At 50.9% G+C, this 14232-nt stretch overlaps 1 protein-coding gene across 1 annotated transcript in view; it reads left to right on the top strand.

The window, feature by feature from the left end:
• Zfyve28 (zinc finger FYVE-type containing 28) overlaps positions 1 to 14232 on the top strand; it is an 85262-nt gene extending 71030 nt beyond the window's left edge. The window contains exons 9-13 of the mRNA XM_032915991.1: positions 9354 to 9505; positions 10160 to 10276; positions 11441 to 11545; positions 12370 to 12473; positions 13038 to 14232. Coding sequence (XP_032771882.1) covers positions 9354 to 9505; positions 10160 to 10276; positions 11441 to 11545; positions 12370 to 12473; positions 13038 to 13169 — 610 coding nt within the window. The 3' untranslated portion in view covers positions 13170 to 14232. The remainder of the gene's footprint in view (positions 1 to 9353; positions 9506 to 10159; positions 10277 to 11440; positions 11546 to 12369; positions 12474 to 13037) is intronic.

Here is a 14232-nt window from a genome sequence, read left to right as displayed (position 1 = left end):
CTGGTGGTGGGTGGCTACAGTGGTCTTCTTTAACTGATTTCAGCTGCTGGGCCACCTGCTAGAACCATCCACAGTATCTCTCAGCAAGTCCCATGTAACATGTTGCATCTCCCATGTATCTGGATAGGACTTAGAATCCTTATTTAGGGGAATGCACTGCCTGAAGACCAAGCGGAAATTAATAGCGTCGTGGGCTGGAAGGCAGTGGGCCTTCAGATGTCGCTAGCCCCAGCACTGTTGGGACTTGAAGCCTCATTGTTAATGTTCTCACTTCCTCCATCCTTTTCCCGGTTTCTGCCCTGTTGTCTTCTACCCAGTGTAGCCCCAGTGCATGCTGGTAATGGTCCAGTCCTAATTTTACAGGGCACACATGTGATGGTTCCCTTGGGGGAACCTCAGATCCTCATCTGGGTATCAGTGGGTATAAGGAAGGAAGGCACAATGTTGGGGACATGACTTGGCAGAGTCCAGGCCTGAAGTCTCGAGCAAGCCTTATGGTACGTGTGCCATGTCCTGTGCTGTTCTGGAGAAGGGTTGCAGGCTGATCCTGGCTAGCACATGTTCGTTCTATCCATATGAAGCAAGACCATTTCCAGTGTAGTCTTCTTGCTTCTTCCTACCTCAGGGGGCACGAACTCACCAGCAAGTGAGCAAGAGAAAGGCTCAGATAGACCACATGCAATCAAATGTGCCCATCCTCAGATGCCAGGAATGGGCTTCCCCTGTTTAAATTACAGGAAGTACTCAGTCGCGCTCACCCACTTGCTGACACACAGTTTCTTGGAAGCATTTAGAAGCAGCAGGAGCTCAAGGAAAGTCTGGCATGCATGACAAGAGTGGCAGTGTGTTTGGTGTGTGTGCGCCTGAGTATATCGTATCTGTGCCTGCACGCACACGCATATACATGTGTGTATATGTATGTATGTATTACATATGTAAGTGCACTTTTGCTTATCTGCATCTCCATACTTTCTTAGTGCACACACATATTGCCTCTTTAGTTAAAAGTAGTAACATGGAGGTTAGGGTCCCATACTATAATAATGAGGTCTTCCTGAGAACTTGGGTGACTGCTACCCTGGTTTTGACTCTGTCTCTGAGCTCAGGCGTCTCCTGAAGTTGTGAGCAGTGTTGTAGCTGATATCCAGATGAAACTAGCGAGGCAGATGGCCTCAGGACCTGGTGGGTAGACAAGAACCACGAGAGTAGTTGTGGCATCTATGGAGGGATAGCTATGGCCACTTAGAGGGTGGCCTCTCTGGGGTGAGGTCATGGGGATCCCGCATGGGTAGGATTTCCTCCCCAACCGATCCTGCACATGCATTCATCTGGTCATCTTCTGGCCTTCAGTGGATAGAGGTGGCACTGATGGAACGCAGGCTCTGCCTGCTCGTAGAGGCCATTCTAGCATTGTTGTCATCAGAGTTGGGCTCTGTGAGGATGGAGCTTCTCAGGCCCACCTGATGTCTGCGTCTCTCCTCCCTCTGGATATCCAGGGGCCAAGTGCAGTGACTAGAGCCTTCCTGTTACCCTCGAGTACGGCCGTGGAGTCTTGCTCGCTGTGTGTCTCTCACAGTCAGATCTGGAGATATTTCTAGCTCAGGCCTCAGGAGGTCTGGGATCAGTCATCTTGCTGTAAGAGTGATGTGTCCACAGAGCATGAGAAGACACTTGGTCACTCCGTGCTGGGGCAGCTTCATTCTGTTGTCCTGTCTTGATCACCAGAGGGCTCCCACTTTGACAATGGCAGATTGAGGCAGCCTGTGACCTTTCCTGATGGCCTCAACTGTGCCCTCCCCATTAGCCTGATGATCGATGTCTCAGCCCCATGTTACAGGTCTGGAGTCTCACAGCAGGAGGACTGAGCACCTTAAGCTCATCCACAGTGCGTGCTCAGTGTCCCTCTCTTAAGGTCAGACAGCATCATTTCTCCATTATGTAGATTAAATTAAATGAGCCCTGGCAGAGATGGCAAAGCCTGGGCACCTTCAGCTCATGCTGTCTAATTTCCTGAGAGTCCTTCAGGATGCCGGGGCCCCACCAATTGACAGCACAAGTGTGAATGCAGTTCACAAGACTAATTTACCCCGTGTCTTCAGACAGGCAAGCCTAGGGCAGGACACTCTGTACTTGGCCTCCGCAGAACCTGAATGTGTGGTCTTGGTCAGGAGTAACTGAAAATGTAAAGAATGTTCTATCTAGATGAGTGCCCCGCCCATCTCAAAGGCCAGAGACCTCATTGCTGCCTAGAGGGAGGGGGGCCTAGTTCATTTTACACTTGCGGACCTGGTGCCTGCCTTCTTCACATTCAGGTCTGTTTGCTGTTCCACAGTGACTCCTCTACCTCTCGGTTATCCTTTGATAACTGTAGATTGTGGACTAGAAATCTGACCCTTCCCCTGCCTCAGAGAGAACCTCCAAGTGGCAAGGAGAGGAGCGGGTGGCATGGGAATTTCAGAGGTTTGGGGAGGGGGGTCCCCTCAGCCTCAGCAACCCTCTCAGGGTTGGAGTCACTAGCCTGGGATGCTGGGGTGGAAGTGAGAATCCACCTTTCTTCTAAATCACCCTGAGAGGCTTGGCAGAGGTAATGGGAGAGGGGGCAGCTAGCATCTGTAGTGAAAATTGGCCATGCCAAGAAGCCCCTCCCGCATCCTCGTGTGTGTGTGTGTGTGTGTGTGTGTGTGTGTGTGTGTGTGTTCTCTTAAAGAGACCTCAGCCGTCTTCCCTACGTTCCCTGCAGTTGGTCTCCAGGTGCTGTAGCATTCTCAAAGCCTGCACTCAGAAGCATGAATTGAGACCACCTCTTTGCTGTTCAATTTGTGGAATGAATGCATCTGTAAACACTCTTTGCAGAGCACTTTCCTAGATGTATAAACATTGATTACAAGCTCCGACTCCCCTAAGTGACTTAAGCTATAATTATATGTTAGGTATGACTGCTTCCTCTGACAGCATCAAACACTTTAAGTGTGCTGTGCTTGTGTGGACAGCTCTTTGCTGCATGAATATCCCCTCCCTGCAAACCACTCTGTGTATTAGTGGCTGTGCTGCTCTCTCCCAGACTGGATCTTTATTTAGTCATCAGGACATTTGACTGCCATTCTGTGGATGTAGGGACCAGTAAGTAACTCGCCCCAGCAATTGTGGAATGGTTCTAGGAGGAGATCAGAGATTCTACATCCCACATTAGTGTGAGTGGAGACCTAAAGTCAAGATTGAGAAGCTAGTGGTCTGGGGTCATAGTGCACTCCAGCTGAAGGTTCTGAGCCTTCCTGCCTCAAGTTCCTAGGGCTCCTGGGCATTTCCTTGACTTATGGAGTGGAAAAATCTCCTTTTATGTCCCTCATAAGGACACTTACTGATCATCCTCACCTTGAGATCCTAACATTGATGAATCTATAAAGTATCTTCACTCCATATGTAATCTTTGGTTGGTGGCTTAGTCCCTGGGAGCTCTGGTTGGTTGATATTGTGTTCTTCTTACAGGGTTGCAAACCCCTTCAGCTCCTTCAGTCCTTCCCCTAACTCCTCCATTTGGGGAATCCCCGTGCTCAGTCTGATGGTTGACTGCGAGTATCTGCACCTGTATTGGTTAGGATCTGGCAGAGCCTCTCAGGAGACAGACAGCTCTATCAGGCTCCTGTCAGCAAGCACTTCTTGGCATCTGCAATAGTGTCTGGGTTTGGTGGCTGCAGATGGGACAGATCCCCAGGTGGGGCTTCTTTAACAATGAACAATAGTTGCTATAGAGGGAAACTGTCATCTTGCAGTCTTGACAGCAAAAAGTCAAGATTAGGGAGTCTCAGAGCTGGTTCCATCAGGAGCTATGAGGGACAGCCTGTCCCCAGGCTACCTTCCTGCTCCTGGTAGTGGCCAGGCTTCTCTGCAGTTTTTTGGCTGTGGAAACATTACACCCAACCCATGCCTTCATCATCTCATGCTGCTGTTCCTTCATGCATGACGGTGTCGACTTACTTTTATGGAGACACCAGTCCTACTGGATCAGGGCCTACCCTGCTCTAGTATGACCTCATCTGAGTTCATAATACCCATGAGGATGCTGTTTGCAGGCTAGGACCTCATCGTACATATGAATGGATACCATTCATCCTAGGGCAGCATACATAACTCTCTGCTAAAGCCAAGCAGGGCTGTAAGGTGCCCGATGGTCCTAGTTTGCTGACCACCTGCTGCCGTTCACAGCAGCTCAGCAAAGCGGGTGTGACCTTGGTAGATGTTTTTAGAGCGTGTTATTAGAAATGTCTCATTGCTCTAATGGAACACCATCACAGCAGCTTAGAGTGGGGGTAGGTTTATTTCCATACAACAGTTCACCATCGAAAGGTGTGAAGGCAGGAACTCAAGCAAGCAGGAACCTGGAGGCAGGAGCTGATGCAGAGGCCATCGTGCTGTTTACTGGTCTGTTCAGCCTGCTTTCTTATAGAACCCAGAACCACCAGCCCAGGGATGGCTCCACCCACAAAGAGCCAGGCCTTCCCACATTCATCACTAATTAAGGGAGTGCCCTACAAGCTAGCCTACAGCACAACCCTAAGGAAGTGATTGCCTTAAATGAGGTTTCCTTCCTTCAGATGACTTGAGCTTGTGTCAAGTTGACAAAACTATCCAGCACACTGCCTGACCTCTTGACTCATGGCAGAGCCAGGGCATGCTGTGGCCATTTCAACTCTCTGGAGCTTTACTCTTGAGGACTGAGATGTCCAGGATGGTGTGACTGACCAGGTGCAGGGCCTGAGTGTGGGCAGCGAGACTGTCATGTCTAACTTCTGGACAGGCCGACTTGTTATTTTCATCTCAGGTGTCAAATCTTCAGCAGGATGTTTCCTCCGTAGATGGTCAGGCGCCCACTGTGCCCTGGCCTATTTCACCACCTCTCTCCTCTTTAAGCCTCTTTGCTGCTGCCACCATGTGCAGGCCCAAGGCTGCCATCTGCTGCCGGCTGCCTCTTCTTTCTCTTCTTGGAATTGAATTTCTGTTTATTTGTTTGTTTATTTATTGACACTGGGTCTTACTGTGTAGCATAGACTAGCCTCAAACTTACCTTTCTCCTGCCTCCTTCCCTAAGCTGGAATTATGGAAATGAACCACAATGGATGCTTCATTTATTCTTCTGACCCATAAAGAGAGGCTTGGTATTTCCTAATCTCTCATCTACATTTGTGTGATACTATAGGGGTTTTCTGTTGGTTTGCTTTGCTTTGGTTTTGGTTTTCTGAGAAAGGGTTTCCCTGTGTATCCTTGGCTGTCCTCACACTTGTTTTTTAGACCAAGTTGGCCTGAATTTACAGAGATCCACCTGCCCGTGCCTCCCGAGTGCTGGTATTAAGGGTGTGCACTGCCAATGCCTGACAGCATTCTAGTGTTAAAAATATTTATAGCTATTCGTTATTTTGTGGTTTGGAGGCATGGGCTTGGAATGCCTACCACAGTCCATTTGTGGAAGTCAGAAGACATTTTGCGGTCTCCAGCCTTAGAGACCCCGCATAATGACGTCTCGTACGATTTGTCTTTTGTATCTGCTTCCTTTCACATAGCGTGTTTCAAGGTTCGTGGACACTGGACTGTGTGTCAGAGCCTCTTTCGTTTTGAGGGCTGGACAGTATGTCACTGCCTTGTTTTAATGCCCATCCCCCTTCATGGACTTTCGGATTTGCTTCTACCTCTGGGTGTGCGAACATCATGCTCAGAACATCTCTGTCCAAGCATACGCCTGAGTCTCAATTTCCAGTTCTTTTGAGTGAGCTGTGCATAGTGGGATGTGGCTGTAATCCTCTCACTTAGGAAACCAAAGCAGGAGGATCCTGTGGTTAACCTGGCTTACATAGTGAGACCTTGTCTGGAACAATAAGTTTAGGAAGGTATGGTGGTCACGATTGTACTCCCAGCACTTGGAAGGTAGAGGCAGAAGGGCCAAGAGTTCGAGGCCTTCTTCACTGCAATACCTAGTTTGAAGCTGCTGCAGTCTTCATGAGGCCCTGTTTCATCAAAAGGTCATTTGAGCCAGGTGTGGTCCTGCCTTTAATCTCAGCATTGAGAAAGCAGGGGCAGATGTATCTTTGTGTGTTCAAGTCCAGCTTGGTCTCGACTGGTGAGGCGGTCAATAACAGCTAGGGAATTTTGAAAAGAAGTACCTTCCTCTTCCTCAATAATCAGCCCAGAGTCAACAAGGCCCACATCCTCAGACTGAAGTCAGGGACTTTACCTGCAGAGCAAAGGACTCTGCATTCACTAGAGTGAAGGAACCCATTAGGCTCTACAAAATGAAGCCATCCAGATGTGGGGGCCTGGAGCTCATCCTAAGGATCCCAGCAGAACAGAAGCTTCTGTGGTTGAGCCTGCCAGCCCTGACTCCAGCTTCCCAGACTTTCTCTGTGTGCCAACAGACAGTTGCTGTAGGAGAGCGTGCCGACAGAAGGCACATCTGTGAGTGTCCCATCCAGTAATGAAGGAACCCATTGGGTAAAGGACACCTTCCAGGACCAGTATAGTCCTTCCTGTCGAGTCCTCTGTTGTTGAGTGTTGATAGTGTCTCACTTTGTGGTCCCAAATGCTTCTGTACCCAGGCTTGTGTTGATGAGCACAGCCCTGTGCTTACCCACTGCTCAGACAATACATAAGTCATGCCTAGAGTGGGCTGTGTTGGGCTGGTCCACCCCTACCTTGGTATCCATGGCAGTGGGTTTGCAGCAGACTCTGCATCCCATCACGGAGGTTGGAACTCCTTCCTGATTTTCTCCTGGAGCATGGAGTGCTGTCACAAAGATCATTCGTGTCATCCATCAGGCATCAGACAGAGGTTCAGGGCCATGTCGAAAATGGTTCATTGAGCTCTAAAATTGGGAATATATACAGTTTTATTTTAATGGCACCAAGGTACTTTTCCAGGGTGTTTGCAGGAGTTTACACTCCAACAAGAAGACGAAATACATTTTCCACTCCTGTCGGGTGCATTTCCTCCAAAATACACCAAAATAGTCTAGTGCCCACAAGCACTTGGCATAGAAAACAGACCAACAAATTAATCAGTTTCCACCAAAAGGAAAAGAGAGCCAGTAAGAGGCCACGAGTTGCTATCAATCAACTGAGTGGGGTTCTTTTACTCTGCCTGGGGAGAATCTGCGCTAGGCAGGAAAAGCTCTCCCAGAGCTGGCAATCCTGAGCCCTTGAGTTTCAGAGACGTGAGGACTGGAGTGGCAGACCCAGAGGCTAACAGCTTATAATCAGGGCTTCTTGTTAGGGGGTACAGATGCTGCAGGCTTGTGGCCCTAAACACTCTGATTGGAAGCTTATTGCACTGGGCTTAAACCGTCAGAAGCCCCGCCTCTTGGTGGCCAGCTGCTGGTAGAACTACTGAATGGTTGGGTGCCGGTGTGCTCAGGGCCACAGTGAGTAATATTACAGCCTCGGGTGACAGACTCCTGGCACCCATGGCTTGGCAGCTCTCTGAAACTTCCAGCAACCAAGGGCTGTAAATTCTCTTCTCTGGTTCTTACCAACCTTCTGCTTTTCACGTGTTTATTCAATGCATAAAAGTGTTTTGCCTGCACGTCTGTTTGCACACTATATGCATGCCTGGTGCCTGTGGAGGCCACAAAAAAGGGAGTCAGATCCCTTGGAACTGGAGTTAGAGACAGTTGTGAGCTACCATGTGGGTTCTGAGAAGTGAACTCTGGTCCTCTGGAAGAGCAGCCATTGCTCCTAACTGCTGGGCTATCTTCTTAGCCTCTTCTCTCTCTTTCTTTGGCCTCAGCTCATGACCTTTCCTCCCTCACCTCACCTCTACGTTTCCTGTCTCTTGGTGTCTGCCTCCTCAGCCATCATCCCCACCCTGTGAGAACACTCGTCAGCTGCCCCGGCTCTGTGGCCGGCGTGCTGGAAGTTTAGCACCCCTTGCTCCACGTAGCGTTTAGCGCCCTGACTCTTCAGAGATTTGGCTATGAGTCCCCTGTGCACTGTCAGAATGAATCCCTGAAGAGCAAATCTAATAAAACAAGCCACCAGGGAGGGAAGGGGCAGGTATTAGGAGGGGGAGAATATTTGCATATCCTGTTGCTGCTATTACAAGGTACCAGAGCGAGTGGCCTCGGTTGTCGATAATTCATCCTCTTATAGTCTCAAGGCCAGAGGTCTAAAACCTGGCAGGGCTGTTCTTCCTCCAGGAACAGCAGAGAGAGTCCTTCCTGCCTCTTCCAACGGGAACCCTGGGCTTTGGACTGCTTCACTCCATTCTAGACTCTGGACATAATGGCCTCCTCTTCATCTTGAGTTCCTGTGCCTCCACTTCTGTGTCTTACAAGGACTTTTGTGTTTGGATTTAGGACCTACTGAATAACCCAGGGCAGTCTCAATACCAGACCCTTCACTTGATCACATCGGGGAAGATCTTCTTTTCAATAATGTGCCCCTCACAGATCAGACGGTCAGGTGTGCCCACATTTCAGGGTCTGTGTTTCGTTCCCACAGAGGGCATGGGAGGGGAAAGGGTCTTCATAGAAGCTGGGGGATTATGATACATGAGGATGCAAAGTGGAGAAGTTCAAGCTCTTGATAATGCCACATTAGCCTCTCTGTAGGGGTAAGTGCAGGGAAGAAGCAATCAGAGGCTAGAGCAAGGCAGGACCGGATCTGGGTCTGTCAAGTTCGCTGGTTTTTAACAGTGGACACACGGATGCATTTACATGCTAGGAAACGTCATATGCAGGTAACTCAACTCCTTGTGTGTGTGTAGGGGTGGGGGGTTTGTGGACAGATTTGCCCTGACCCACTGCCCTCAGGCCTCAGAGGCCCTCTGCTATTTGGTTTCTGTCACCTTGACACAAACCTAGACATTTGGGAAGAGGACATCTTAATTGATAAACGCATCTGTAAACTTGGCCTGTGGGCAAGTATGTCGGGGCATTTTATTAATTAGTAATTGATGTGTAAGGCCCAAGAACACTGTGAGTGTTGCCAGCCATGAATAGGTAGTCCTGGACTGTATTAGAAAGGAGACTATGGGGGTTGGGGATTTAGCTCAGTGGTAGAGTGCTTGCCTAGGAAGAGAAAGGCTCTGGGTTCGGTCCCCAGCTCCGAAAAAAAAAAAGAACCAAAAAAAAAAAAGAAAGGAGACTATGCAGCAGTGTTCCTCCCTGGCCTCGGTTCTTGGCTCAGTTCCTGCCCCGGGTTCCTGTCCTGACTTCCCTCTGTGATGGGGAGACTTGAGAGTTGTAATTTGAAATAAACCCTTTCTTCCCCAAGTTGCTTTCCATCATGATTTTTATCACAGCAATGGAAAGCACAGGTCTCTAGTGGTGACCCCTACTCACCTGCCCTGCCTCTCCTCTCTGCATCAGCTCCACGACTGGTTCCTGCTCCTTAGACAACACCAGGTTGGAGGTGGCCACTGCAGTCATGCCTGTCACCCCCATGGCCACCAGAGAGAAGATCCGGTCCAGGTTCCATGGCAGCCATGACCTGATCCACCGCCTGTTTGTCTGCATTTCAGGTGCGAGATCTAGACCTAGGACGTGAGCTTGGGGACAAGCAGGGCGTGCCTCAGGAGAGAAAGAACAATGGGACTGTCCCAGCTTTCTCTGGCTAAAGTGGAGTGTGGTCTGAAGAGCAAGCCTAGGCTGGGGCTAGATCTGTCCTACAGGGAGGAAGGGCTTTCCTCTAGGGGTGTCTGGGAGTGGTGGGCTGGAGTGATGGACAGAAGAGCAGAACAGCCAGGCCCTGGACACCACCTCAGAGTGGGATTTACTCTGAGACCCATGGCTATGCAGAGTCTGCACTGTGATCCTACAGTCAAAGTCACTCAGGGCAGTGGAGTATGAGGTACTGGGAGAATGCAGACATATCTGGACTTCCTTGTTTCTATGATGCCAACTGGTACTGCCATAGACATAGTGTTATGGGGGCCTCTGTGAGTATTTCTTGGCGACCACCACAGTTTAGTTGTGGTTGAGGTGGGGTTAGGTAGGAAGCTTTCTTTTTTCCCTATCTCTTGAGTCCCAAGTTTATTCTTATCTCAAGGGAATCCTCTCCCCAGAGGTTGGCACTTGCTGGTCCATGAGCACTGGGTGTATCCTATATAGCATGTGGCAGTGTGGTCTCTCAGTGTGGTTGGCTCACCCCAGTCTTCCTGCCACTTTTCTATCAGGTGTAGCTGACCAGCTGCAGACGAACTATGCTAGCGACCTAAGAAGTATTCTCAAAACACTGTTTGAGGTCATGGCCACCAAGCCAGAAACAGATGACAAAGAGAAGCTAAAGAAGGGTGAGTAGACTTACAGGACAGGCTCTGGGGCTCAAGCCAGTCACCATGTGCAGAAAACCACACCAAGGCAACCACACCCCCCAGGATCTGCCCAAACCAACATGCCAAGCTGTTGACTTGGGAGTTGAGTATAGCCTGTGAAAGTGGCATGGATAGCAGGTGGGTCCCTGGCTCTGGTTCTTGCATGGGCCATCCAACATTGAACTGCAGACAGAGGTTGGGAACTTGCCTTCTGTCTTATACTAGACCAGATGACTAGATGAGTTAATTTCACTTACCTGTCAAAGTACTCAGAGACCAGACCAGCCCACGTGAAAAAAGAGGGGAATGGCCCACCTCTCTAGGAGAGGGTGGCAACACCCACTCTCAGCTGCCTCATATTTACATACGTTCAGCTCACGAAAGGCACATGTTTGCTCTCATATTCACACATAGGTGCACATACATGTACACACTTTTATGTATATGCAAACAGGAAAATAGGTATTTGTCGAGGAGGGGAGTTTGCCCTCTGTCCCTATAGGGTCCCTGGTAGGAAATGGCCCCTAGACACCTTCTCTGACCCCTGGTGCTAGTCTGAGGTGCTTGCCTGGGGAGAGCTACATGTTCACACAAGGGTTTCTGCCCGTGAGGTATGAGTATATGGAATAGCCCAGCTGGTCCTAGAAGTCCGGCTTGACAGGGCATGTCCTGGTTGGTGAGGAGGAACTTCATCTCCGGCTCTGCCACCTGGCCAGATTCTGACTGGCAATCCAGGCAGGGCTGCCTCTGGAAATCATGACTCAAGTTGGGGATTCGGACAGACACCTGGGCCACACTCTGGGCAGGGCTCTCAGATGCCAGGGCTTTAAATCCCTGCTCTGGGAGCCATAGGCTAGGAAATCTTACCAGCCAGTGCAGGGGCCTCAGGGCTAGATGCTCATTCAGAGGATCCACCTCCAGGGTCCACCATGCTACACAAAGAATGAAGTCGTTGATAGGGGGAACTTTGCCAGCATTGACATCCCGCCTACTGAGGTGACTGGTTCTGTGTGCTGAGAGACGACTTGGGGGGGGCTTGCGGGTAGCTGGAGAATTGGGGGCACCCAAGTGCTCACTAGGGATAGTCAGTTGCATCTACTGCATTGCCTACCCCCACCCCAGCGGTTCCCCTTTCTCTTTCAGTAACCCAGAGCCTGAGGAGCGCGGCCTTGGAAGACTGTGCATTGTGCCAGGAGACTGTGTCATCCTCAGAACTGGCAGCCAAGACCCGAGATGGGGACTTTGAAGGTATGTGCGAAGCTCTGGTGTGAACCTGGCTTGTTGTCTGCTGAGCAGAAGGAGCTCCTCTGTCTGTATCCATCTGCCCACCCGGGCCATCTGGAGTACAGCTTCCTATGGGCGATGGCCACCCACTCTACCTCCTCCTTAGTACTAGGTAGACACAGCCCCTTTACTGCTGTGAAGCCTTGGGCCTGGTGCTTGGCAGCTCAGCCTAGTAGGTGCAAGCTCTAGGAAGGGGGGCAAGGACTGACTGTGCCTACAAGTGACTGATCTGATCAATATCCAATACCCTAGCACTTGACCTGCACTGAACGAGCCTCACATAGCAGCCCCAGGACACTCTTGGGACATTAGTGGGGGCTTTGAGGGATGCAGAAGCCTTCCTTGTAAGGCGATCACATGGAGACTTCCCAGAGTGGGCTGGAGGCTAGGCCCCTCTCAAAGGAGAGGAATCCTGGCCTGTTCGGGAATACTGCAGTGCATCTATGGGAGAGGGGCCAAGGATGGCGCAAGAACGGGGAAGTCAAGTGCTGATTGGGCGTCTGGATCGTGGAGGTCTGGATGGCTCGATAGAGCGAGCAGAGGTGGCAAGGTCTTAGGGCATGATGATTGATTCCGCCATACATGCTGAGCCCAGATGACCTGGTCGCTGGGGTGTGACCCTGTGCACCGACACTGTCACTAGTCACTGGGTGTGACTGACAAGCCTACAGTGAGACCAGAGGAGCAGGATGAGAGGTGTCTATGCACCAGCCAGGCCTCCAACCCTTCCCTAGCCCCAGCCCAGACTGTGCTACCTGTCTTCCATTCTGTTATTCTTGTTGCGACAGACCCTCCCGAGTGGGTGCCAGATGAGGCCTGTGGCTTCTGCACCTCCTGTAAAGCTCCCTTCACCGTCATCCGCAGGAAGCACCACTGTCGCAGCTGTGGTAAGGTAGGTGGGGCCCTGCCAGCCCTCTGCATCTTTGGAGTTGTATGGGGACTGTCCCTAGGTATAGCATCAAGGTTTAGACGTTAGAGCTGATGTCCTGGGAACGCTGTCATGTTTTTGTGGTCCTTGTGTTAGTCCAGGTTCTGAGCTCTACTCTGAGTCCATGTCTTAGGCCATTCCTAGATAGTGCCCCGGGCACAATCCTGGCCTCTCCAAGGTGGGAACAGGAAGGGGCAGGGGTTTGAGAAGGAGTCTGGGGTTGGGGATTTAGCTCAGTGGTAGAGCGCTTGCCTAGCAAGTGCAAGGCCCTGGGTTCGGTCCCCAGCTCCAGGAAGAAAAAAAAAAAAGAAAAAAAGAGAAGGAGTCTGCAGTAGCTCTGGTCAAAGAAGCCTGACCTCCTGGGCAAGCCCTACTGAGTTTCCTGAAAATTCCAGCTCCGTAGACTGTAAGGTCTGGGCCAGGCAGCCTCCTGCCCGTGATTTTCCTGCCTGTTTTGGGTGGAGAGCTGCGTAAAGGGGTTGACAAAGGCCGTCTGCTCACTACCCTCTGTCCCTCCTTGGCTTCCAGATCTTCTGTTCCCGCTGCTCATCACACTCAGCACCACTTCCGCGCTATGGCCAGGTGAAGCCTGTCCGAGTGTGCACACATTGCTACATGTTCCACGTCACGCCCTTCTACAGTGACAAGACGGGCATGTGACGCTGTGCCTGGCATGTCCCAGCTGAACAGGCTGCCTAGGGTCCTGTCCAGGGTCTCCAGGAAGGAGGTGCTGTGCCTGCTGTGCGCCCTGGCCAGGCCGTGCTGCCGGAGGGAGGGCCTCATTGCATCTCATCAAGCCTGGGCTGCTGCAGGCCTGCCCGGCTTCCAGGATGTCCAGCCTGTCTGCTCTCCCTGGCCCCTCCACTGTGGAGACACCAGTCCTGGCGTGGGCCAATGAGAGGTCAGCTTTATTCAGAGGAGGGACCCGGGGATGGCCAGTTGCTGCTTGCAGGTCGAGTTACCTGGCCGGCAGGGTTGAACTTCTCTTGCCTATCCAATGGCCCTTTGCTCCAGCTGTGCATACCAAGGTGGGAGAGGGCCAATTTTGTGTGTTCTCTTCTGGAGCCAAGAATCTGGAAGCAGAAGCCAGGGGGCGCTAGGTCTCAATGCCACAGCAGGACTCCCTGCTGTTTACCACACACCTCATTCCCTGGGGCTCACACCTGCCTCAGACCCTCCTCAGCTATACACATCATTTCTTTTTGAAGGGGGAAAAATAGGAAGCAGACACAGCGGTCTCCAGGGAGAGGGGCAGGCTCTTGGCATCTATACCATTGCCACTTGCTGGCTGAGCAGGGGCTGGCCACCCACTGATACTATAGGCCAAGCGAGCTCTCAGGTGTTTGGGACTGGACCCATCAGGCAGCTTGGCTAACATTCCCTTCTTCCTCTGCACCCACCGGGACTCTAACCCACTTCCTCAGACCTCAGTGCAGCCTGGACAGGCTGAGACGCACAGACACCTCCTCAGGCTTCAATCTCAGGCTTCACGTTGCAATGATGATTACAGTTTTATTTTTAGAGAGATGACACACCTACTGCTTCTTTTATAGGATGAAATCCAATCGCTGTTCAGCAGTGGAATACACACGCACAAAAATGGCTTCTGTGCAGGGGTGGGGGGAGAGTATATAACAGAGGGAATATTATGTATTGAGATTATTTTTATTTTCTAAATGCTGTTAATTCGAAACCATTTCCATAAATCTATTTAAGGATTGCA

The sequence above is a fragment of the Rattus rattus genome, chromosome 11 (genome assembly GCF_011064425.1).
Source record: "Rattus rattus isolate New Zealand chromosome 11, Rrattus_CSIRO_v1, whole genome shotgun sequence".
In the NCBI taxonomy this organism is placed as follows: domain Eukaryota; kingdom Metazoa; phylum Chordata; class Mammalia; order Rodentia; family Muridae; genus Rattus; species Rattus rattus.
Note: the sequence above shows the minus strand (reverse complement) of the source record. Positions and strands in the feature narration are given on the sequence as shown.